General features: G+C 40.7%; 1 protein-coding gene and 1 non-coding gene across 2 annotated transcripts in view; one reads left to right on the top strand and one right to left on the bottom strand.

The window, feature by feature from the left end:
• Window positions 1-25,143, bottom strand: part of DTD1 (D-aminoacyl-tRNA deacylase 1) — a 184,012-nt gene that overhangs the window by 157,567 nt on the left and 1,302 nt on the right. The window contains exons 2-3 of the mRNA XM_007961191.3: window positions 19,893-19,983; window positions 17,470-17,705 (exon numbers count right to left, since the gene is read on the bottom strand). Coding sequence (XP_007959382.1) covers window positions 17,470-17,705; window positions 19,893-19,983 — 327 coding nt within the window. The remainder of the gene's footprint in view (window positions 1-17,469; window positions 17,706-19,892; window positions 19,984-25,143) is intronic.
• On the top strand, window positions 8,002-8,122 carry LOC119622330 (U6atac minor spliceosomal RNA). Its single transcript, XR_005238973.2, has one exon. It is a non-coding gene; the product is annotated as a U6atac minor spliceosomal RNA (small nuclear RNA).

The following is a 25,143-nucleotide window of genomic DNA, read 5'->3' as shown; positions in this document are numbered from 1 at the left end:
GTCATCTCCAAAAAAAAAAAGCAGGAGAGGGAAAAATAGCCAAATTTCTTTGTAATTTTAGAGTAGAAAATGTCATATGAATCATAGGAAACTTGATTCAAAAGCCAGCAGCCATTTCAAAAAACTGACAATCTACTGCTTAAGGATCAAAATTGTCTACCCAGCAGTCCCTTAAGCAAGGTCAAAGAGCAAATGACAAAATAGAGAAAGATATTCGCAACTCATAGCATGTATAAAGCACTCACAGAAATAAAGAACCTGACAAATAACTTCACAGAAAAAATGAACAGGCCAGGGGAGGTAGCTCATGCCTGTAATCCCAGCACTTCGGGAGGCTAAGGTGGGAAGATAGCTTGAGCCTAGGAACTTGAGACCAGCCTGAGTAACATAGTGAGACCCTGTCTCTACAAAGTATAAAAATAGCCAGGCACGGTGACTCACGCCTGTGATCCCAGCACTTTGGAAGGCCGAAGCAGGCGGAATACCTGAGATCAGGAGTTCAAGATGAGCCTGGCCAACATGGTGAAACCATGTCTCTACTAAAAATACAAAAATTAGTTGGGCGTGGTGGTGGATGCCTGTAATCCCAGCTACTCTGGAGGCTGAGGCTGAGGCAGGAGTATCGCTTGAACCAGGGAAGTGGAGGTTGCAGTGAGCCAAGATGATGCCATTACACTCCAGCCTGGGCAACAAGAACAAAATTCCATCTCAAAAAAAAAAAAAAAATTTTTATATATATGTGTGTGTGTATATAATTATATATGTCTCTATATGTATACATATATGTAAACATATGTATATATATAATTTTTGTATTATTATATGCATATTAATATGTATTAATATCACATATGTATTTATATATAATTTTTATATTGGGCATGGTGGTACATGCCTGTGGTCCCAGCTACTCAGGAGGCTGAAGTGGGAGGATTGCTTTAGCCTGGGAGGTCAAGGTTGCAGTGACCCATGATCATGATGCCACTACACTCCAGCCTGGATGACAAAGAGCCAGATCCTGTCTCAAAAAAACAACAAAAAAAGGACAAAGCACATAAACGGCTAAGAGAAAAGGAAATACAAGTCAGTCAAACATCTGAAAAAATGTCCAACCACACACTGTACATTAAAACTACAATGGGATATCTATCAGATGGGTGAAAGTCTAGAAGTTCAAAATACACTCTGCCAACAGAGCTAGGAGAAATATGGTAGTCTTATACTGCAGAAAGGTGCGGTGCCTACAAACAGCCATCTGGCACCATCTATCCCACTTCTGAGAATTTCTCCAACAGGTATCTCCCGACTGCATATGAAGTGGCACACATACAAATGTATTCATCATGTCACTGTTTTTAAGAGACAAAAATGAGAAATAACCCAGGAGTCCAACAATACAAGATCTATTAAATAAGCCAGGCTATAGTCCTGCTATAGAACAGTACACAGCAGTTTAAAAACAGAGATTTAATTTGTTCAGAATAGAAGAGAAAAAAAAAGTCTCTCTGAACTGGTATGAAAATAATCTCTAGAACACACTGTGAAATTTTTTTTAAAGCCAAGATATAAAACAGTACCTCACATCATACCTTTTGTATAGAAAGGGAAATATTTTTTAAAAATTCATATTTGCTCACATTTGCAAATGGTTAGATGGATAGAAAAAATTAATAGAATGATTATCTCTAGAGAGCAAGCAAAACAGGCTGGACAGAGACACAAATGAGAGCAAACCTTTCCAATTTAGACCTTTTCATATCATTTTGATATCTGAACTACCTCATCATACTACCTATTCAAGCATTAATTAGAAGAATAAAGTTAGAGGACTCACACCTCCCAATTTCAAAACTTACTCCAAAGTTACAGTAATCAAAACAGTATGGTACTGTGTAAGGACAGAAACATAGAACAATGAAATAGAACTGAGAGTCCAGAAGTAAACCCTCATATATATGGTCACAAATATATATGTGTGTGTGTATATGTTTATACATTATATTATATATATATTATAAAAAATTATATATAGAGAATATAATATATTCTATATATTTTTTTTTCTGAATTCATAGTCCCCGAATCAATAAGGTTTTGAACTCTTCCCATTCCTCCTGTTGAATGATTCAGACTTTTCCTTGCATCCCAAGTCACCTTACTTACTTGGATTGTAACAACAGTGAACAGAAGTTTCTTTCTACCTATGCCTGTATCTTCTTTTAAAATTTGTCTTTATTTCTTCCAATTGAATCGCCATAATAGACTCTTGGGCAAGGAGAAAGAGCTGATCCTGCAATTCATGGCCAGAAGTGTGGAGGAAATTCAGGAAATGAGATAAAAGTGAGGAAGGAGAATAAGGACAGGAGGGGGAAAGAGCCCAGAGAGAATGGAAAGAATAGAAAGGATGGCAAAGTCACCAAAATGGGCCAGTCCTCATCTCCTGAGACCCAGAGGCATTCACTGCACAAAATAACAAAGCACCTGCTGTGCATAAGGCACACTGCCATTATTGCAGAAGTGCAAAACCCCACCATACCACTGACACTGCTTTTTAAAAAAAAATTTTTTTAGAGACAGGGTCTTACTCCATCACCCAGGCTAGAGTGCAGTGGCGTGACCATAGCTTGCTGCAGCCTTTAACTCCTGGGCTCAAGCAATCTCCTGCCTCAGCCTCTCAAGTAGCTGGGACTACAGGCGTGCACCACCACACTCAGCTAATTTTTTCTTTTCTTTTCTTTTCTTTCTTTTTTTTTTTTTTTGTAGAGATGGGGTCTTGCTATGTTGCCCAGGCTGGTCTAGAACTCCTGGGCTGAAGTGATTCTCCTGCTTCGACCTCCCAAAGTGCTAGGATTACAGGTGTGAGCTACTGTGGTGGCTGACATTGCTTTTAGGGTGACCATGGTTATTTTAGGTAGGGGAAGGGAGAACTGGCAAGATCAGGTTGCTGTTCACAATAGATAATCAACTAAGCAAATCAAGGAAATCACGAAAAGATAGAGTTTAATAACAAAAGTGGATACATTTGGGAAAAGGGATGCTAAATGGTAGCTATGGAGATGATGTACATGTAAGACCAAAAAAGTGACATGCAGGAATAAATAAGGAAGTCAGTAAGCAAATTAGTGAATAGAATGAAAGAAAAGAATGAGAGAAAACATAAACCTATTTGGCCAAAATCAGTTGGACATCTGTGTCAAACTTTTACATAAGAGCATCAGCCTGTACCACAGTTTGCCAACCCTACCATTCATTAACAATGAAGACACAATCCCACGTTGTAATTTCCTAAATTTACAAGAAAAATAATGCCTTTGGCATCATAGTCTTTGCCAAAGTATATAAAACAGGCTTCCACTGAAAGTTCACTCATGCTGTTAAAATGCTTTAAATAGTAAACAGTAGAAAATTAAACAAATCCACAGAAATCAAGTACCAAGCACAAAACAAAAACTAGACGTGGTCTTCCAGCTCCTGGCACCTTTTTGCATTATGAAGTGGGAGAGGCACGGGCATCATGGACGCCCCACGGAGCACACAGAGCAGAGGTGGTCATAAACTGCTGCTCTCCTAACATGTCTGTCCACATTTCTCTAGCTCTTAGACGCCCACAACAAATCCGGCTCAGCAGAGAATACACAGGTAATCCTTTTGAATACTGCAGCAGCTTCTGATTTCCTGAACAAAGCTGACCGGTGAATGTTTTCCTGAGCCCATTACAAACGCCTCAGAGCTGGAACTAGAAGCTTGAGTGGAGGTTGCTCTTCTCCACTATTCCATTTTGGTATAACTTTTTTTTTTTTCTAACTATAAAAGCAATGCATGTTTAACACTCAACTTGGAGAGTGTTCAATGCCTCCTGTCAAATGAGGCCTTCAGCATTCATGTGAAGGCTGGAGATCCTTGAGGGGCTGCAGAGGACACAAGTGACCCAGTTTCCTGTGCCTATTCAGTCAGTCTGAGGAACCAATAATGCACCCTCAACCTTTAGCTCATTCTCAGTAGAATGGAAAATATGATAGGACTATGCACTGGAGTTTTTCCCCTAAAGCAATGATTTGAGAAACAGCCATGAAATGAGGAAAGTTCCACCCTTTGAGAGCAGCAGGGTTACGAGTTGTGGAAGACTAGAGATGGCTGCAAACTCTTTGACACTCCTGCCATTGCAGGGTGGGACTGTATCCCCTTCCCTTGAATCTGGGTAGGCTGTGAGACTGCTTTGACCAACACTGTATGACAGAAGTGAGGCTGTGCCACTTTCCAGGCCTGGTCTGAAGGGATCAGCACATCTGTTACCATCTTGGGACACCTGCTCTTGCAATGCTCACTGTGAAGGAAGCCAGCACCATGTTATGAAGCCAACTGCCCTGAGACCACCAGGTTGGAAGGAGCCCAGCAACATGGTGAGGCCGAGGATGAGAAGTGGGGAGGAGTCGGGGGAGGAGAGTAGAAAGGGGAAGAGGGTACACTGCGGCCGTTTTAGAAGGAAGAAAGGAAGGAAGGGATTGAAGGAGAGTGGAAGAGTGAGCAGGAGGAAGGAAGGCAGGAAGGGAAGGAGGGAGGAAGAAAGGAAGGGAGAAGGGAAAATGTGTGCAAGCCTAGGGAGCTTGCTGGGACACAGGAAAAGCCTCTAAATGGGCCCACACGAAAACACTTCCTGATACTACAGCCTGCAGCTTCTCTTATCCTTCTCATCTCAGCTTAAATCTCTCTCCCGGCTGTCTTTGCCGCTAACAAACATAGAAGTCAGCCAGTGCACCAGATGACCAAGTTGCCAGATTGCCAACAGTGTTTTTCAGCAATGTGGTCTCTCTTCCACTCCTCCATCCAAGTCTGTCCCTGAAATTCTTGAACCTGCTCAGGCCAGTCACGCACCTGCCTAGAGCTGGGTACTCTAGTGCCTTTACTGGGGACCTGGCCATGAACTTTGTCATTTCTCCAGCCGAAGCAGACAGCTAATCCTCCTGCCCTGATGTTCATCCTATCCCTACCTTGTCTCCTATGCAAAGAGGAGTGCATTTTTACACAATGCATTCAGGATATCACCTGGCCAGGTTTTCCTGAGAACTGCACTGCCACAGGGCTGCTTCTTAGAGTGTCCAGTCATCTTAGTTTGCCCAGGACTTAAGGGTTTCTAGGGATGTGGGATGCTCAGTGCTTGAGCAGGAGCATGCTGGGAAAACCTCATCTCTCCTCTGAGGCTGGTCTGTCCAGTGCTCCAGGTCATTACAATAGAAGAAGAGGCTCAGAGAGTTTTTAAAAGAAAAATAGGCCGGATGCAGCGGCTCACACCTATAATCCCAGGACTTTGGGATGCCAAGGCGGGCAGATCACTTGAGCCCAGGAGTTTGAGACCAGCCTGGGCAACATGGCGAAATTGTCTCCAATCTTTTACACTTTATGTAAAATATAAAAGAAAAATAGTGGGGGTGTTTCCAATTTAAACAGCATGCGCCAGTCAATATTTAACGAAGGGCAACAGTACATACCCACATACAGGCATAAAGATCAACAACATTCTGCATGGGGATTGGTTTGATGAGTCAGGAAGATTCAACAAATGACCTACACACAGCTCTGGCAAAATCGTGCCCAAGCACATGTGCAGCCACCACCTTAGCGCCTAACCCCGTTATTCATCCCTAACACTCCCTCAAAGCATGCACCACACCAGTCACCTCAGAAGGTTCTGCGGACACTTGTTTCTGAAAGGAGAATCGCTCATATACAACTGGTAAATGAAAGTGCATATACCACAGAGGCTGTATCTGGGCAGAGGTGGGTTTTCTCAGACAAGGAGAGCCAGAATAGTGGGAATAAAATGACGGCCTTCAGCAAAAAAGCCCTAAGCACTGGCAGCAGAAGCCCCTGAAAATATCTTATGAAAATAAAAAACAAGTGCCTACTGCCTTCCAACCCAGCCACAGGACTTTGGCGTTCTGCTATTAACTCCATTTTTCCCATAAGCCCTGAGAGTTTTAGCAGCGGTTTTGCAGAGCAGGAGGTTTCTTAGGAACGTTTACCATGCTGCGGCAGAAACAGCCACACTGGTTTAGTATCTCTCTTCTCTAGACCATGAGCTCCTTCAGGGCAGGAACTGCATCATTCTTACTTGGCACTATATACCCAGAGCCTAGCACAAGGGCTGACAGATAAAGTGTCTTATTGATGGATAAGTCACAGAATTGACTTGAATGGAACCAATAACATCTTCTGCAGCAGAAACAGGACTAAAACCCTGGATGAACATCACTGCTCAGAGGGGAAGGGCACTCTGGCCTCAGGGCACACTGCTCCCCTTCCTAGGCCCAAATGAGGCCCAAAAACCCCTCCGCTGATTTCCTTGATCATGACGGAGAAGGCAGGAAAGTCCCAGTAGACTCAATAAACACAGAAAGATAACAGAAAAGGGCCAGGCGCAGTGGCTTACGCCTGTAATCCCCGCACTTCAGGAGGCGGAGGTGGGCAGATCACTTGAGGTCAGGAGTTCCAGACCAATCTGGCCAACATGGAGAAACCCTGTCTCTACTAAAAATACAAAAATTAGCCAGGTGTGGTGGCAGGCACCTGTAGTCCCAGCTACGCAGGAGGCTGAGGCAGGAGAATCACTTGAACCTGGGAGGAGGAGATTGCAATGAGCCCAGAGTGTGCCAATGCACTCCAGCCTGGGCGACAAAGCGAAACTGTCTCAAAATAAAAGAAAAAGATAACAGAAAAGGCCAATAAGCCAAGAAGATGTGAATTTTACAGTGAAGCAAAGATATCAGTGAAGCTCAGGTTCTAAAGACAGCTGCTGGTTCAAATCCAGGTTCTGCCACTTATGTGCTGAGTGACCTTCCATAGGTTACCCTGCTGCACCTCACCTACAGAATGGCAGTAATCCTCATATTCACCTCTTAGGATTGTTGTGAGGATTCAACAAGATAAAGAATGAAAGAGTGTTTGCTTTGCACAGGGCCTGTATAACAAGCCCTCAACAGAGGTATTTTGGCATGTTATTAACTAACAATAATAATAAACATGTATGGGCCGGGCGCGGTGGCTCACCCCTGTAATCCCAGCACTTTGGGAGGCCAAGGCAGGTGGATCACAAGGTCAGAAAGTTGAGACCAGCCTGACCAAGATGGTGAAACCCCGTCTCTATTAAAAACACAAAAATTAATTAGCCAGGCACGGTGGTGGGCACCTGCAATCCCAGCTACTCAGGAGGCTGAGGCAGGAGAATCGCTTGAACCCAGGAGGCGGAGGTTGCAGTGAGCTGACATCGCGCCACTGCACTCTAGCCTGGGTGACAGAGCAAGACTCTGTCTTAATAGTAATAATAATAATAAAAAACATGTGTGAGGACCAAACCGTAACTAGCTTCCCCTCCAGGGTTCCACTGTATACAGAACAAGTGAAAGAGCTTGGGGTTATATTACCAAGCAGGCCATAAAACTACAGGAGCCAAAAGAGCCGGCCTGCTGTCCGCACATGCACCACAGCAGGGACCATGTGGGAAGAGCTGCAGCAGATGAGGAAATGTCCCTAATCCCCCGCTCTGGCAGGGATGTGAAGAACACAGATAAGGAACAAAGGGGACAACGATCTTCCCTCTGTCACTAACAACAAATAAGAGAAACAAATCAAATATAAATGTAAAATAAAATTTCACTTAGGAAAGGAGAAGGGAGTGAAAAAATGTTAAATCTAATTAAACTTTACGTTTTAAAGTTGCTGAAGTGGTCTTAAAAATCCTAAAATAAAGAAAATGTATTTAGCATTTCATCTGCATTCCAATGTCCCTTGGGCTCACAGAGTCTTTTCATACTGGAGCTGGAAGCCAAATTCTCAAAATTAACCAAAAGACAGCAAATGTGTAACGCATGCTCTATGCATTTTGTTTCATTGGAGGCTGTAAAAGAGATAAGGCCAAAAGAAAATGTGACACACTGTTGATATAATTGTAGGACTTCTGGAAGTTCAAAACATTTGGAAATAAATTTTGATTAAAACTGTCTGTATACGCTATATGAAAGGACAGAAGGTTAGCCCTTGACAAGGATGGAAGGGGCCCTTGGGCCTGACAACATGCATCAGGTTAAGGCATGGCCACCTACTTCGTAGCATCTAACCATGATTTTTGACTCTTATTAGGGGAATAAGAAAGTAAATCTATAACCAACATTAAAATTACTTTGCACTTGTAATCAAAATAGTTCTATGATTTGTCTTTGACTAGTCACAGAATTGTACATTCTGGTGTTTTCTGTTTTGTTTTGAGGCAGGGTCTCGTTTTGTTACCCAGGCTGGAGTGCAGCAGTACCATCTCAGCTCACTGCAGCCTCAATCTCCTGTGCTCAAGTGATCCTCCCGCCTCAGCCTCCTGAATAGCTGGGACTAGAGGCGTGCAACCCCCGTGTGTGGCTAAATTTTTTGCATTTTTTGTAGAGACGAGGTTTTGTCATATTGCCCAGGCTGGTCTTGAATTCCTGGGCTCAAGCAATCCACCCATCTTGGCCTCCCAAAGTGCTGGGATTACAGGCATAAGCCACTATACCCAGCCATAAATTCTGGTTTTATAAGCCCAAGTCATTTTACATATGCTTTTCCAAAATGCATTAAATTGTAATTTTAAAATCCTTTTAAAAAAACTGTTTATAATTTATGTCAATTTTTCATCAAAATACATCTGTATTATATACCATGGGCTTAAATTCTGATCCATTATAAAATTATTTATGATTGCCCCAGGTACTTCATATAATTACCTAGATAAAAATATCGATTATTTTAAAAAGTATGCCAGGTGTGGTGGCACATCCTCTGTAGTCCAAGCTTGGGAGGCTGAGGAGAAAGGATCACTTGAGCCCAGGACTTCAAGCCCAGCCTAGGTAACATAGCAAGACCCTCTCTCTCAAAAAGAAACAAATAAATAAAAGGTGTTTTTAGGAATACAAACACCCAATAATAATAAACACTCCTCTTTAAAAACATAGATGAAAGCAGTTTTGCTTTCATTCAAGCATTCCTTAACAACTATAAATGTTCACCCATTTAAAATGCCTTCACTTATGCTTTTCTGATATTCCTTGCTTTCATCTATGTTTCAAGGGACTTTAGAGTATTCTAAAACTCATCTGAGATTACTCAAAAATGGAATGATTCCACAAACACCTGCAAGCAGAGAAGAACAATGCTGGCAGCATCTAATCCTTGTCTCAGAAAAGAAAAATAATTACTCAGAGGACTTGACTTAATAACTCATTCTGTGAAGAAACATGTTTGCAGCAAACCACTTTGAAGGATCCCAGTAGACACGCGGTAGGAAAAACCACTGGAGACCTCCATGACCAGACTTGTAAATGGAGTTCTAAATTTGGATATTTCCAGGAGAGGCAAATCTATTTTGCTCTATCAGAACCCAAGTAAGTGTGGGATTTGAATTAAGGTGGGAATGTTCTGTTCATCTAGAATCCATGTATTCTTATAGCAACTGGACATCTTTTACAAGCAGAAAGAGAATTAAAAGGAAATGCCAAGGAGGAGTAGGAATATCACCCATCTAAATATGAGCACATTGAATGAGCTGACAATCCTCAATGTGGGCTCTGCTACAGAGCTTCAAAAAATTTTCCATAAATGTTATTAATTAAGGTTGAAAATAGGCCTAATTTTAAAAATCTGGGTTTGCTTAATCCAGAGAGAGAAAGTGAAAGCATAGGAAACACTAAAGAGTTAACAATTAGGATGGGCTTGGTGGCTCACGCCTGTAATCTCTGCACTTTGGATGGCCATATCAGGTGGATTGCTTGAGCCCAGGAGTTCAAGACCAGACTTGGCAGCATAGTGAAACACCATTTCTACTAAAAAAAAAAAAAAAAAAAAAAAAATTAGCCGAGTGTGGTGGCAGGTGCCTGTGGTCCCAGCAACTTGAGAGTCTGAGATAGGAGGATCACCTGAGCCCAGGAGGTGGAGGTTGTAGTGAGCACAGATCTCGTACCACTGCATTCCAGCCTGGGTGAGAGAGTGAGACCTTGTCTAAAAAATAATAATAATAATAATAATAATAATAACTGTTTACAAAAGGGTGTAACTAGAGCAACAGATACTGCAGTTCAACACTGAAAGAGACATTCTACTTAGGAAGGGTTCAAAATGAACTGCATTACCAAAGTAGGTTATGTTTTCTAATTAAAAAAAAATTTTTTTTTCTTATGTATTTCTCCATGCAGACCTATGAGTACGTTTTCTAGTAACCTTGAAGAAAAAGGTAAAATATTATAATATTTAGTGCAATTTATCCCCAGAAACAAAGAAAGAAACTAGAAATGAATGACTCCCTTAATAAGTCTTTACAGAATCATAGCTCTCCTGAAAACCAGGACCATTATTCTGAGACATTTTCTAGTTAAGTCTTGATTAGTCGAACTAGGTTGGCACACCAAAAAGAAACAGGTAAGCAGAGACCTAAATCTACATTATCCAATATGACAGCCATGACCTATACATGGCTATTGGGTGCTTGAAATGTGGCTGGTCCGAATTGTTAAGTATAAACTATACACGAGGTTTTGAAGACTTATTACAAAATTCTTAGCATGAAAGTGGGGAAAAGAGAAACTTATAGCACTAAATGTGTATATTAGAAAAGAGGAAAGAACTAAAATCAATAATCTAGGTTTCCTCCTTAGGAAACTAGAAAAACAAGAGCAATTAAATGCAAAGTAAGCAGAAGAAAAGCAGTAATAAAAATTAGAGCAGAGTGCTTGCTTCAGTAGCACATATACAAAAATTGGAACAATACAGAGAATATTAGCATATAAATTTTTTTTAAAAAGTAGAGCACAAATCAATTATATTGACAATAGGAAATCAGTAGAGAAAATCAAACCAAAAGCTGGCTCTTTGAAAAAATAAAGTCAATAAGCTTCTAGAAAGGATAATTAAGAAAAAAAAGAGAACACAAATCACCAATATCAAAAATGAAATAGAGGACATCACTATAGAGCCCATGGACATTAAAAAGAGGGTAAGGGGATACCACGAACAACTCTATATCCACAAATTTGATAACTTAGACAAAAAGACCAATTCCTTAGTTTCTCAGGGTTCTCAAAGAAAAAAATAAATAAATTAAGAAAAGACCAATTTTTTGAAAGGTACAATCTGCCAAAACTCTCACAAGAAGAAATAGATAGTTTGGGTGCAGTGGCTCATGCCTGTAATCCCAGCACTTTGGGAGGCCGAGGCGGGTGCATTACCTGAGGTCAGGAGTTTGAGACCAGCTCAGCCAACATGGTGAAACCCCTTCTCTACTAAAAATACAAAAATTAGCTGGGCATGGTAGCACACACCTGTAATCCCAGCTACTCAAAAGGCTGAGGCAGGAGAATCGCTTGAACCTGGGAGGCAGAGGGTACAGTGAGCTAAGATCACGCCACTGCACTCCAGCCTGGGTGACCAAGCTAGACTCCATCTCAAAAAAAAAAAGAAAGAAAGAAAGAAAGAAGAAGAAATAGACGATTTGGATAGACCTATGTCCACTGAGGAAATTGAATCAATATTTAATAACCTTTCAAAAAGAAAGCACCAGGCCCAGATGGGTTCATTGGTGAATTCTATCAAACATTTAAGGAATAAATTATACCAATTCTCTACAATCTATCTCTTTCAGAAGATAGAAGCAGTAGGGATACTTCCTAACTCATTCTATGGAGCCAGAATCTACCCTAATACAGAAACCAGATAAAGAAATTACAAGAGCCGGGCACAGTGGCTCATGCATGTAATCCCAGCACTTTGGGGCCTAGGCGTGTAGATTACTTGAAGTCAGGAATTCGAAACCAGCCTAGCCAACATGGTGAAACCCCGTCTCTACTAAAAATACAAAAATTAGCCAGGTGTGGTGGCACATACCTGGATCCCAGCTACTCAGGAGGCTAAGGCATGAGAATCGTTTGAACCCAGAAGGCAGAGGTTACAGAGCCAAGATTGCACCACTGCACTCCAGCCTGGACAACAGTCCAATACCTCTCATTAATACAGACACAAAAATCCTCAACAAAAAGCAAATAGAATCCAATAATGTATAAAAAGAATTATATACCATGATCAAGTGGGATTTACCCCAGGTATGCAAAGCTGGTTCAATTCAAAAATCAATTAATCAATCAAGCTAAAGAAGAAAAATCACATCATCACATCCATAAACACAGAAAAAGCATGTGATGAAATTTAATATCCAGTCATGATAGAAACTCTCAGTAAACTAGGAATGGTTTTTTTTTTTTTTTTTTTTTTTTTTGGAGACAGAGTCTTACTCTGTCATCCAGGCTGGAGTACAGTGGTGTAATCTCGGCTCACTGCAACCTCCGCCTCTCAGGTTCAAGGGATTCTCCTGCCTCGGCCTCCCAAGTAACTGGGATTACAGGTGCATGCTACCATGGCTGGCTAATTTTTGTATTTTTAGTAGAAATGGGGTTTCCCATGTTGCCCAGGCTGGTCTCAAACTCCTGACTTCAGAAGATCTGACCACCTCGGCTTCCCAAAGTGCTGGGATTACAGGTGTGAGCCACCGCACCTGGCTGGGGGGCACTTCTTCAACTTGATAAACAGTATCTTCAAAAAACCTACAGCTAACATCATACTTAACAGTGGGAAACTAGAAGCTTTCCCACTAAGAGCAGAAAGAAGCCAAGGATACCCCACCCACCACTCTTTCCAGCACTGGACTGGAAGTCCTAGCTAACGAAATAAGGAAAGAAAAGGAATTAAAAAGAAAAATAAAACTGTCTTTGTTTGCAGATGACATGATCATCCAAGAAGAAAATCCTAAACACTAAAGAAAAAGAACTGAAGCCAGGCAGTGATTATAGCAAGGCTGCAGGATACAAAAGTCAATCGCTTTCCTATATACCAGCAATGAACAAGTGGAATTTGAAATTAAAAACACAATACCATTTACATTAGCACCCCCCAGAATGAAATACTTAGGTATAAATCTTAAAAAAATGTAGAAGATCTATGTAAGAAAAATTAAAGAAGTGATTAAAGACATGAGAGTACTAAATAAATGGAGAGATATTCCATGTTCATAGAGAGATTCAATACAGTCAAGGTGTCAGTTCTTCCCAACTTGATCTTTAGACTCAATGCAATCCCAATCTAAATCCAGCAAGTTATTTTGCAGATATCAACAAACTGATTCTGAAGTTTATATGGGGAGGCAAAAGACCCAGAATGGTCAAAAAAATATTAAAAGAGAAGAACAAAGTTAGAGGGCTGACACTATACAACTTCAATACTTATAATAAAGCTACAATAAATAAAGACAGTGTGGTATTGATGAAAGAAGAGAGAAACAGACCAATGGAACAGAACAGAGAGCCCAGAATTCGACCCTGATAAAGACAGTGAATTGATCTTTGACAAAGGAGCAAAGGCAACACAATGGAGCAAGGGGTCTTTTCAACAAATGATGTTGGAATAACTGGATATCCACATACAAAAAAGTGCATCTAGACAAAGACCACAGACCCTTCACAAAACGTATCTGAAATGAATCATAGGCCTAAATGTAAAATGCAAACCTATAAAGCTCCTGGAAGATAACAGGAAAAAAATCTAGATTTTGTTGGGTACGATGATGACTTTTCAGATACAACACCAAAGGCACAATCTATGAAAATAAGAATTGATAAGCTGAGCATTGTTAAAATTTTCCTCTCCATGAAAGGCACTGTCAAGAGAATGAAAAGCCACAGATTGAAAAAAATATTTACAAAAGACATATCCTATAAAGGGTAAATATTTGTAAATTGAATATTCACAGAAGACATATCTGATAAAGGATAAACATTTGCAAGTTGAATATTTGCAAAAGACATATCTAATAAAGGACTAGTATCCAAAATATAAAAAGAACTCTTAAAACACAGTAAGAAAACAATCCAATTTTTCAAAATGGGCCAAGGACCTTAACAGATACCTCACCAAAGATAACATATAGATAGTAAATAAGCATATGAAAAAATGTTCCATATCGTATGTCATCAGGGAAATGCAAATTAAAATGAGGTATCACTACATACCTATTAGAATGGCCAAAATCCAAAACAATGACAACATCAAATACTCGCAAGAATGGAGAGCAACAGGAACGCTCATTCATTGCTGGTGGGAACACAAAATGATCCAGCCACTTTGCAAGACAGTTTGGCAGCTTCTTGACAAACTAAACATACTCTTATTAAGTCTAGCAATTGCATTTCTTGGTATTTGCACAAAAGAGCTGAAAACTTATATACATACAAAACCTGCTATAAACACAGATGTTTGGCCAGGCATGGTGGCTCACACCTGTAATCCCAGAACTTTGGGAGGCTGAGGTGGGTGGATTACCTGAGGTCAGGAGTTCGAGACCTACCTGGCCAACATGGCAAAACTCCATCTCTACCACAAATACAAAAATTAGCCAGGTGTGGTGGCAGGCACCTGTAATCCCAGCTACTCGGCAGGCTGAGGCAGGAGAATCGTTTGAACCCATGAAGCAGAGGTTGCAGTGAGCCGAGATCACACTACTGCACTCAGCCTGGGCAACAGAGCAAAACTCCATCTCAAAAAATAAAATAAATAAAAAATAAGAAAACACATATGTTTATAGCGGCTTTATTCATAACTGCCTAAACTTGGAAACAATCAAGATATCCTTCAGTAAGTGAATAAACTATGGTATCTCCGGACTACAGAACATCATTCAGTGCTAATACAAAATGAGCTATTAAGCCATGAAAAGAGAAACTTTAAATGCATACTACTAAGTCAAAGAAGCCAATCAGAAAAGGCTACACACTGTATTATTCCAACTATATGACATTCTAAAAATGGCAAAACTATGGAGGCAGTAAAAAGATCAGTGGTTGACAGGAGTTAGGGAAGAGAGAGAGATGAATAGCCAGAGCACAGAGGATTTTTACTAAAAATTACCATTACTGAGTATATATCCAAAGGACTAGAAATCATTCTACTATAAACACACATGCACATGTATGTTTACTGCAGCACTACTTACAATAGCAAAGACTTGGAATCAACCCAAATGTCCATCAGTGATAGACTGGATAAAGAAAATGTGGCACATACACACCATGGAATACTATGCAGCCATAAAAAAGGATGAGTTCATGTCCTTTGCAGGGACACGGATGAAGCTGGAAACCATCATTCTCAGCAAACTATCACAAGAACAGAAAACCAAACACCTCATGTTCTCACTCATAAGTGGGAGTTGAACAAGGAGAATATATGGACACACCAGGGCCTGTTGAGGGGTGGGGGGCTAGGGCAGGGATAGCATTAGGAGAAATAACTAATGTAGGTGACGGGTGGATGGGTGCAGCAAACCACCATGGCACATGTATACCTATGTGACAAACCTGCACATTCTGCACATGTACCCCAGAACTTAAAGTATAAGAATAATTTTTTTAAAAAAAGACAAAATTTTACCAGAAAAGAAATGTCAGGCTAGGATTCCATGCCCAACTAGGCAATCATAAAGAATTAAGGCAAAATAAAAACATTTTAAAACCTACAATGGCTATGTTCCACTAACAGACTCTTAGTAAACAACTGATACATCATAGAGTGTGCTTCAGAAAGAAGAGCCCAAAGAAGGAAGCAAGACAGGTTGGTGGCCACAGAAATTGATAAAATATATTATCAAATACAGCCAGTTACAGATTATAAATAAATTATGATTAGAAGTGATTATGATTATGATGAAAAGAAAAGTGGCAACATGGATGAACCTTGAAAACATTATGCTAAGTGAAAGAAGCCAGGAAGAAAACCACACATTATATAATTCTATTTACATAAAATGTTCAGAATAGACAAATCTAAAGAGATGGAGAGTAGATTAGTGGCTGCCTAGGACTGGGGCAACAGAGAAGAGAGTGGGGAGTAGGCCAGCACTGTTGATAAGTACAGGATTCCTTTTAAGGGGGACAAAAGTGTCGTAAAATTAGATTGTGGCAATGGCTGCACAACTCTGAAAAAACTAAAAAAATTGACTTATACACTTTAAATGGGTGAATTGTATAGTATGTGTATTATATCTCAATAAAGCCATTTTAAAAAATGGAACCAGAAAGGAAAAGGGGATGTTCAAATATACTAAGATCCTCTTAAATTTTGATAGAAATTTTTGTAACTATTTATGAATGGTAACTTTGAAATAACCATTACAAGAACAAAAAAACCATCTACAGCTCCTCCTATCTCTACACACATGCACGCACACACACACACACACACTTTCTCTCATCTACTAAAAGACAGAGTCTATGAGACTAGGTTAAAAAAATCTTATTGAGAAGCCAGAACAGAAAAAGAAAAAAAATCATAAAAATGGCCGGGCGCGGTGGCTCACGCCTGTAATCCCAGCACTTTGAGAGGCCAAGGCCGGCGGATCACAAGGTCAGGAGATCGAGACCATGGTGAAACCCCATCTCTACTAAAAATAGAAAAAACTAGCCTGGCACAGTGGCGGGTGCCTGTAGTCACAGCTACTCAGGAGGCTGAGGCAGGAGAATGGCGTGAACACGGGAGGTGGAGCTTGCAGTGAGCCGACATCACACCACTACACTCCAGCCTAGGGGACAGAGCAAGACTCCATCTCAAAAAAAAAAAAAATCATAAAAATAAAAAACACTCTGTATGATACTGTAATGGTGGACACATGTCATTATAAATTTGCCCAAACCCACAGAATATCAGAGTGAACCCTAGTGTAAACAGGAGACTGTGGGTGATAATGACGTGCCATGAACAATTGTTATAATACAACAATGAACTTAGGTTCATCAGTTGTAATAAATGCACCACTCTAATGCGGGATGTTGATTATGAGTGAGGCTATGCACGTGGGGGCAGGGACATATGGAATATCTCTGTACCTTCCTCTCAATTTTACTGTGAACCTAAAACTGCTCTAATCAAATAAAGTCTTTATTTAGAAAAAAAAAAAAAAAGAGAGAGAGAGAGAATGTAAACTACCTAATCATTGTTTATAACGATTACATAGTAAAATCATATTTTGAACATATTCAGTTAAATAAAATATATTTTTAAAATTAATTTCACCTGTTTCTTTTTACTTTTTTAAATATGGCTACTAGAACTTAAAATGACATATTCCAGATAAGCTAAACAATCAAAGAAACACCACTGTATCAGCCACACCTCTGGGTTCCCAAACATTTTCAAAATGTGAACAGAATGGAGGAAGGCAAGTGCCAGCAGGAGCATTGTGAGAACACGTGTTACGTGTAACAGCAGCAATAGCAGCAGCTAGTATGTGGTTCTAAGTAAGTAGCAAGCATAAACAATGACTTTCCAGGAAAGGCGATGCTGCAATTGCAGCTTCTCTTTTCCCTCTGTCCAGGAGTGTCCCAAAGACCCCTTCCTGGATGTGGCTCTCCTGCTTACCTTTAATAAGCTCCGGCCTGTATGTTTTACGCAGCTGCTCCAGGAAGCTGTTGTAAAAGCCCTCTGCCTGATCCGTGGGCATTGCTAGGTGGAAATCAGGCTTGTTTCCCTTCAGGACACACTGGAGGGTAAACTGGCTGACACACAGAATCTCGTACTGTTTGTCCATCACACTCTTAGACCAGTGCTTCCCGCTCTCATCCTCAAACACACGCAGGTTTAGAATCTTTCGGACCCTAAGGGGAAAAAGAGCAGTGAGAGCTACCTGAGAGATCACAAGCCCCCCGACACACTCCACACCCCAAAAATGTCACCAGCTTCCAGCCAAATAAGGACATAATGACAACTCCAGCCCTGACAGGAAGCATGACCTCAGGCAAGTCACTTATCCACCCTGTGCTTCAGTGGCCTCAGCTGCAATACAGAATAATAACAGTTCTACCTTACAGGGTTGTTTTCAGATTGCCTTCTTTTTTGCCAGTCCCTCCAGTTCACAGCAGCTACTGGTGAGAACGGGGGCTAAGACAACAATCACCTATTCTCTGCTCCTTTAGGTCAGGGATATCTCAAAACATGGATCCAATTGTAATTTTTCATGAACGAATTCATCACATTAGGATAAATGACATTCATTTTTACACCCCTTCTTGGAGTTACTCAAAATGAACAATTCGGCTGAGCGTGATGGCTCATGCCTGTAATCCCAGCACTTTGGGAGGCCACAGCAGGTGGATCACCTGAGGTCAGGAGTTCGAGACCAGCCTGGCTAACATAGAGCAACCCTATCTCTACTAAAAATACAAAAGTTAGCCAGGCGTGGTGGCGGGCGCCTTTAATCCCAGCTACTCAGGAGGCTTAGGCACAAAAGTCGCTTGAACCGGGGAGGCAGAGGTTGCAGTAAGCCAAGATCATGCCACTGCACTCTAGCCTGGGTGACAGAGGGAGACTCTGTCTCAAAAAAAAAAAAAAAAAAAAAAAAAAAAATTCAGCAAATACACTGAGAAAAATCATGGTTATTGCAAATATGCAAAAAGATCTGGAGAAAGACACCTTGACAACTGTGTCACAAGCTCCTTAAGCCCCAGAGGGGCTTTCCCTATACATGTGAAGAAGGGTAGTCACCATGGCAAGAAGGTTGACCAGGTGACATCTATAGGGTCAGATTTGAGAAGCACAGCAGAGAACCACCAGCATGGAAGCTGAAAACCCACCATTTGAGAGCCACACTTCTGGATGATGTTGAAGTCAACAACAGTTTCAAAGACTCTATAAATACTAATTCACTGACTCTTAGTATGGGCATCCTCAGGGACAGGTGCTACTCATTACCCCCTCTCCACAGCCAAGATTTGTCTTATGTTGAATCACATCTCTTAAGCACCAGGCTAAATATTAGCTCTGTAGTATGTCAGAGCCATAAAGACATTCAAACCCACAGCTTCAGTTTTTAGCCATTACACCATTCTACTGCTTCTTTGAGTATCCAGGGGACAGCTACTAAAATACCACCATCACTGAAGTAGTACTGAATGATAGTTATTCATCATCAACACCTTAGCGGGAATTCGTTTTCAAGTCTGATATTCAATCTAATACAAAAGAGACAGTTGGGCAGGGTTATACCCAAGCTCTGAGCACCGAGGGGCAGAATAAATGGATCCAGCATCCAAAGTAAATGTGCCCCGTGGTGATGGAGGGGAGAGGTGCAGGAGGGCGCATTCTGCTTTTATGTCTGGAATGAACGGAAGCTGTAAAGTGAACAATCATTAAGCAGGATTTTAGGGCTATATTTCATCTGTGTTGCCTTGGCTAAGACACCTAAAACTTTCTATAGTAGAGTTTGCCCATCTGTAAACTCAGAAAGCCAGGCAGGCAGAGCAATGGCAACTCCTGCTCCTCAACTCCCACCACCACCTTAGTAAAAAGATGATTGGCTTCAAGGTCGGGGAGCCCAGACTCTAACTGGGGTTCAGGTTTTTTGCTAAGTGTGTGTGCATGACCTGGGGCAAGGAATTTAACCTCTCTGAGTTCCAGATACCTATGTGCACAGTGAGCTAGTAGGCACTCTAAAAATACACAGTGCCCAGATAACAATGCCCAATTTTAAAAAGAGAAACCAAACATAAGAAAAGACGCTTGGTTTTTGCATTAAGAGAACAAGAGGCATGATCTGAAGTCGTAGTAGCAAAAAGACGGAGAATAGGCGGTGCTCCTGCTCTGAGGCCAACTTAGTGTTGAGGTCTCCCAGATCCTTCTTCCTCAGTCTCCTCCTCTGGAACACGGAAATAACCATACTACATCCAACGGAACAATGGTTAAAAGTGACAAGGGCTCACTTCACAGGCACAAAGTACTATGGAAGTTCCCAGCATAACCACCACCATGTAGCCCATTCAAACAGCGACGACAGAAATGCATCTTACATGTGCTCCAGTTCCTTCTGCGTATCCTCCAGGGAAATACCCAGCAACACACATATGCCCCTTCCAATGGCACTAACCTGCTCTCCTCCAACTAGAAAGGAACCAAAAGAGAGAGAAGAACTCAGAACCAAACAAGGGCATGAAGCACATTTAGGTAACCATAGGAGTATTTTAAACATCATACACACTTCTTATAACTTCTTTGGTTAAAGTCAGCACATATTCGAAAATGAAAAGAGTTACATAAATGCAGTGAGACGATAATAATTTCCATCCATTCTGATTTTATCTCTGGAATGAATGGGAGCTGTAAAGTGAACAACCATTAAGCAGGATCTTAGGGCCATATTTCGTCTATGTTACCTTGGGTAAGACACCCAAAACTTTCTATGGTCAAGTTTGCCCATCTGTAAAAACAGAGTTATGTTTTCCTCCCCTAGAGAGGCCAGATCAGCTATATTAATTCTCAGAAAGGATATTCCTGCTTTTTGTGGAAAATCAGCAAATATGGTAATACAGTATATAGGAAGCACAAAGTGGAAAATGTTCATGTCATAAAAACAAATGATTTTCCTACTTACTATGAGGACAAATACATAATACATAAAAATCACAATTTATGTGTTAAGTTTCAACTCATCAAACTGCTATTATTTCCCACTTTAGTTCTGTGGTTACATTCTAAGCCAATGATCTCCAAACCTTTTTCAATCATACATCTTGTCCATTAAAAAAAAAAAAAGGCTCTAAGCACACACTCCTAACATTTATATATGTATTTATAACCAAATGTATGCCCTACTACCATTAGACAGTATCTCAGATGGTAGCAAGATGCATCATTATGGGCCGGGCATGGTGGTTTATGCCTGTAATCCCAGCTCTTTGGGAGGCTGAGGCAGGCAGTCACATGAGGTCAGGAGCTCGACACCTGCTTGGTGAACATGGTGAAATCTCGTCTCTAATAAAAATACATAAATTAGCCAGGCATGGGGGCGGATGCCTGTAATCCCAGCTACTAAGGAGGCTGACGCAGGAGAATCGCTTGAACCCAGAAGGTGGAGACTGCAGTGAGCCAAGATCACATCATAGAACTCCAGCCTTCCAGCCTGGGCAACAAGAGTGAATCTCCGTCTCAAAAAAAAAAAAAAAAAAAAAAAAAAAAGATGCAACTTTATGATGGAGAATCCATCATTTTTTTTTCCATTCGTTTTTCTTTTTAAGAGGCAGGATCTCTCTATGTTGTCCAAGCTGGAGTACAGTGACTATTTACAGGTGCAATCCCACTACTAATCATTACAGGAGTTCTGACCTGCTCCATGTCCAAACTAGGCTTCTGGTGGTCCTCTGGTCCCGGGAACTCACCAGATTGATGCAGAACTTTGGTATGACAACAGGTCAGCACAGTGCACTATAGCCCAGAACCCCTGGGCTCAAACAATCCTCCCTGCCTCGGCGTCCACAGTAGCTGGGACTATGGATGCATACCATCACACCCAGCTAAATCTGTATTTCAAGTGGTGCTCCTGATAATTTTCTACTTTTTTTGGCCAATTATTTGCCAATCTTAATAGATTATGTTGTTTTACTATTTCATCTTGTACTGACCTAATGTTCTAATCAGGAATAGAAGGGTCAACTCAGCCATTTTCTTGTTGTTTGCTTGCTTCTTTCTGCTGGATAACAGCTATAAATATAACTAACACAGTAACATAGACTATGCCATGTTGCAATATACTGCTAAAGAAAGGGTGAGAAACGTCCCTCTTTCTTCAGTTGTAATGGCAAGAGACTACCTGGTATTCAGACCCCAGGAGAGTACAACCATCCATTCCTGAAATATCAGTAATGCTTAATTTCTCTGATTTTTATGCTAAAATTTTTCAAATATTTTCTTCTGTGCTGCTTTTCTTATAATGAACTATGTGTGTGTGACTTATTGTCCTTTGAGCCACTGCCTCAAAAGCTGAAATAGAAATAATCTATCCTGACATAGGTAGTAAACAACTGGGGGTTGGTTTGCTCATTTGCATTGCTTCAGAAAAACCCTTTGGCTTTATTTGTTCTTTGAATAAATCAACATTACTTTCTTACAATGTTGATATACTTTCTAAATTTTTCCCAAAGTATGTTTCAAAAAATAAAGGTCATGAAGTTATATCTACCATCAAAGTAAGGATTATACATTTTAGAAAATATGAGAAACATGAAAAAAAGAACAAAGGTAAGTACTTTAATATTTTAATGATTTCCTTTTAATATTTTATCTATTCATACATTTTCATTCATATTTGTTTCCAACTACTATAATAATGTTGCATGTAAATTTTGGTAATAATATTGCATAAGAATTTTTTCATGTCATAACCTTTTCCTAAACACCTTTTAATAGATTCATCTCATCAAGCAGACTGATTAACCATCCCATTTTGCTGGACATATGGCTTCTTTCAAAATTTTCACTTCACCCAGCACTTTGGGAGGCCGAGACGGGCGGATCACGAGGTCAGGAGATCGAGACCATCCTGGCGAACACGGCGAAACCCCGTCTCTACTAAAAAATACAAAAAAACTAGCCGGGCGAGGTGGCGGGCGCCTGTAGTCCCAGCTACTCGGGAGGCTGAGGCAGGAGAATGGCGTAAACCCAGGAGGCGGAGCTTGCAGTGAGCTGAGATCCGGCCACTGCACTCCAGCCTGGGCGACAGAGCCAGACTCCGTCTCAAAAAAAAAAAAAAAAAAAAAAAAAAAAAAATTTTCACTTCAATAAATAACAGTGTAATGAAAATCTTTGTACACTAAAACCTTTTCTACAGTTAGGATTATCTGCTTAGAGTAGATTCTCAAAAGCAGAATCACTGTCAAAGAATTTTGACAGTTTTATAATTATCTTAACATGAAACAAATTATGGCCCAAAGGCTATATATGACACAGAAACTGCTGTCTTATTTTGGAGCAGTTTCGTCCCTCCTCCAGGGACAAGCAGAAGGAGTAGGAGGTTCAAAAGGACTTTTTATTACAAGTAAATGGATCTCACCAAGGGAAAAAATCTGAGAATCACCACTTTGAACAAAAGATCAAAGGGCTGGAAAAGACCTGAGATGTTTGGTCAAGTTCCCTACCTATTAGTGGCATCAGCCCTGAGATCGCTTCTTCAAGAATTCACAACCTCTAAAGTTAACCTATTTAAACCCAAACATTTTAGATCCTCTTCCAACACTGTGTTTACAGACATCAGATTTTAGCTGCTGACACTGAGTGATGGGACATGGGGGTTATTACATTATTCCGTCTGTTAATATGTTTGAAATGTGCCATAACAAAGTTTTAAAAATTAGATTATCACAATACCCAACCTAAGGCATCAAAATGTGTTTGATCAAGCTGGGTGCGGTGCCTCATGCCTGTAACCCCAGCACTTTGGGAGGCCGAGGCAGGCAAATCACTTGAAGCCAGGAGTTTGAGACCAGCCTAGTCAACATGGCAAAACCCTGTCTCCACTAAAAATACAAAAAAAAATTAGCCAGGCACAGTGGCGTGCACCTGTAAGCCCAGCTACTCAGGATGCAGAGGCACGAGAGTTGCTTGAACCCAGGAGGCAGAGGCTGCAGTGATTCGAGATGGCGCCACTGTACTCCAGCCTAGGCAACAGAGCAAGACTCTCTCAAAACAAAAACAAAACCAGTTAGCCAATTGGAGAAATCTGATGGACTGGGCATCAAATGATATTAAAGGGTTACTATAAAAAAAAAATGTGTTTGACCAATCACACAAATTGAATATACCACATAGTAAAATGTGTGACTCCTAAGCTGGACATAGTGGTGGCACATGCCTGTAGTCTAGCTACTCAAGATGCTGATGCTAAAGGATCACTTGAGCCCAAGAGTTTGAGGTAGTAGTAAGCTATAATAGTGCCACTGCACTCCAGCCTGGGTGACAGAGCAAGACCCCCATTTCTAAAACAAACAAACCATAAATACATAAATTTAAAAATATGGGTGAAGTCAGCCAATTATTTTAAAATAAAATAAAACGTGTGACTCCTGATATTTTATGCTGTCCTGACCATAAAACAGGAAGTTAACGTTTTAGAACCCCTAAAATAAAATGCCATTCAAACACAGCCACATTTCAGTGAAACCAGCCACACTTTAAAGGAATCAGAAAATCCCTTTCCATTACAACGCAACTAGAAGGCCTGCATAAGTGGAGGGCCCTTCTAACATAATTTCACAGTTCCCCAACCCAGAATTCCCGAATTATTTACACTTTCCCATAATTAACACCCTTATCTTTTTTAACATGTAGGTTAGGTTGTTTTAACTAAAAGCATATAACTTAAATAATGAACCAAAATAACCCAAACTCTATTCAGCATATCTCACAGAATATACATTTTCAATATCCCAGATTAGCAGGATGGAGAGTTCAGGAGAGAGATCAGAATTTAAATCTGTCAGTGATGACCACACACAGCAGCAGACTGCAAGATTCTTCTCAATAATGCAAAACATCTTTCATCTATGCATTTTCCCAGTTTTCATGAATTTAAATATTTACCGAAATGTTGTAAACCCTTTAAAATTCCTAAATCCCAGTGCTACTCTATCCGCTATTATTCCAGGACCATTTCCAAAACCAAAGATACCAGAACAGCTTAGAAATCATTAGGCGGGGCTGAAAAATAGACTGTCAGATTTAAATATATGGTTTTGGTGGGTTTGGTTGTTTCTTTAGGGGTTTTTGTTGTTTTTGTTTTGTTGTTTTGGGGGTTTGTTTGTTGTTTTTTGAGACAGAGTCTCGCTCTGTCGCCCAGGCTGGAGGTTAGTGGCACAATCTCGGCTCACTGCAAGCTCTGCCTCCCAGGTTCAAGCAATTCTCCTGCCTCAGCCTCCTGAGTAGCTGGGATTACAGGCACCCACCACCGCTCCCAGCTGATTTCTGTATTTGTAGTAGAGATGGGGTTTCTCTGTGTTGGCCAGGCTGGTCTCCAACTCCTGGCCTCAGGTGATCTGCCCGCCATGGCCTCCCAAAGAGCTGGAATTACAGGCGTGAGTCACCGCCCCCCGGCCTGTTTTGTTTTTAATTCATACTTTTTGTGGACACAAGAACACATATTTGGTGCAGACTGGCTCCAAGGACAGGATATCTGAAATTATTTGAACTGAAACAATATAATTCTGCCAATAAAGACAGAAAAGACTAAAGACAATATAAAGCTTGTCATTTAAATGTTTTTTAAAAATTATC

This window comes from Chlorocebus sabaeus, chromosome 2, assembly GCF_047675955.1.
Source record: "Chlorocebus sabaeus isolate Y175 chromosome 2, mChlSab1.0.hap1, whole genome shotgun sequence".
NCBI lineage: Eukaryota > Metazoa > Chordata > Mammalia > Primates > Cercopithecidae > Chlorocebus > Chlorocebus sabaeus.
The sequence above is the reverse complement of the archived record's forward strand: the minus strand, read 5'-3'. Positions and strand labels throughout refer to the sequence as shown.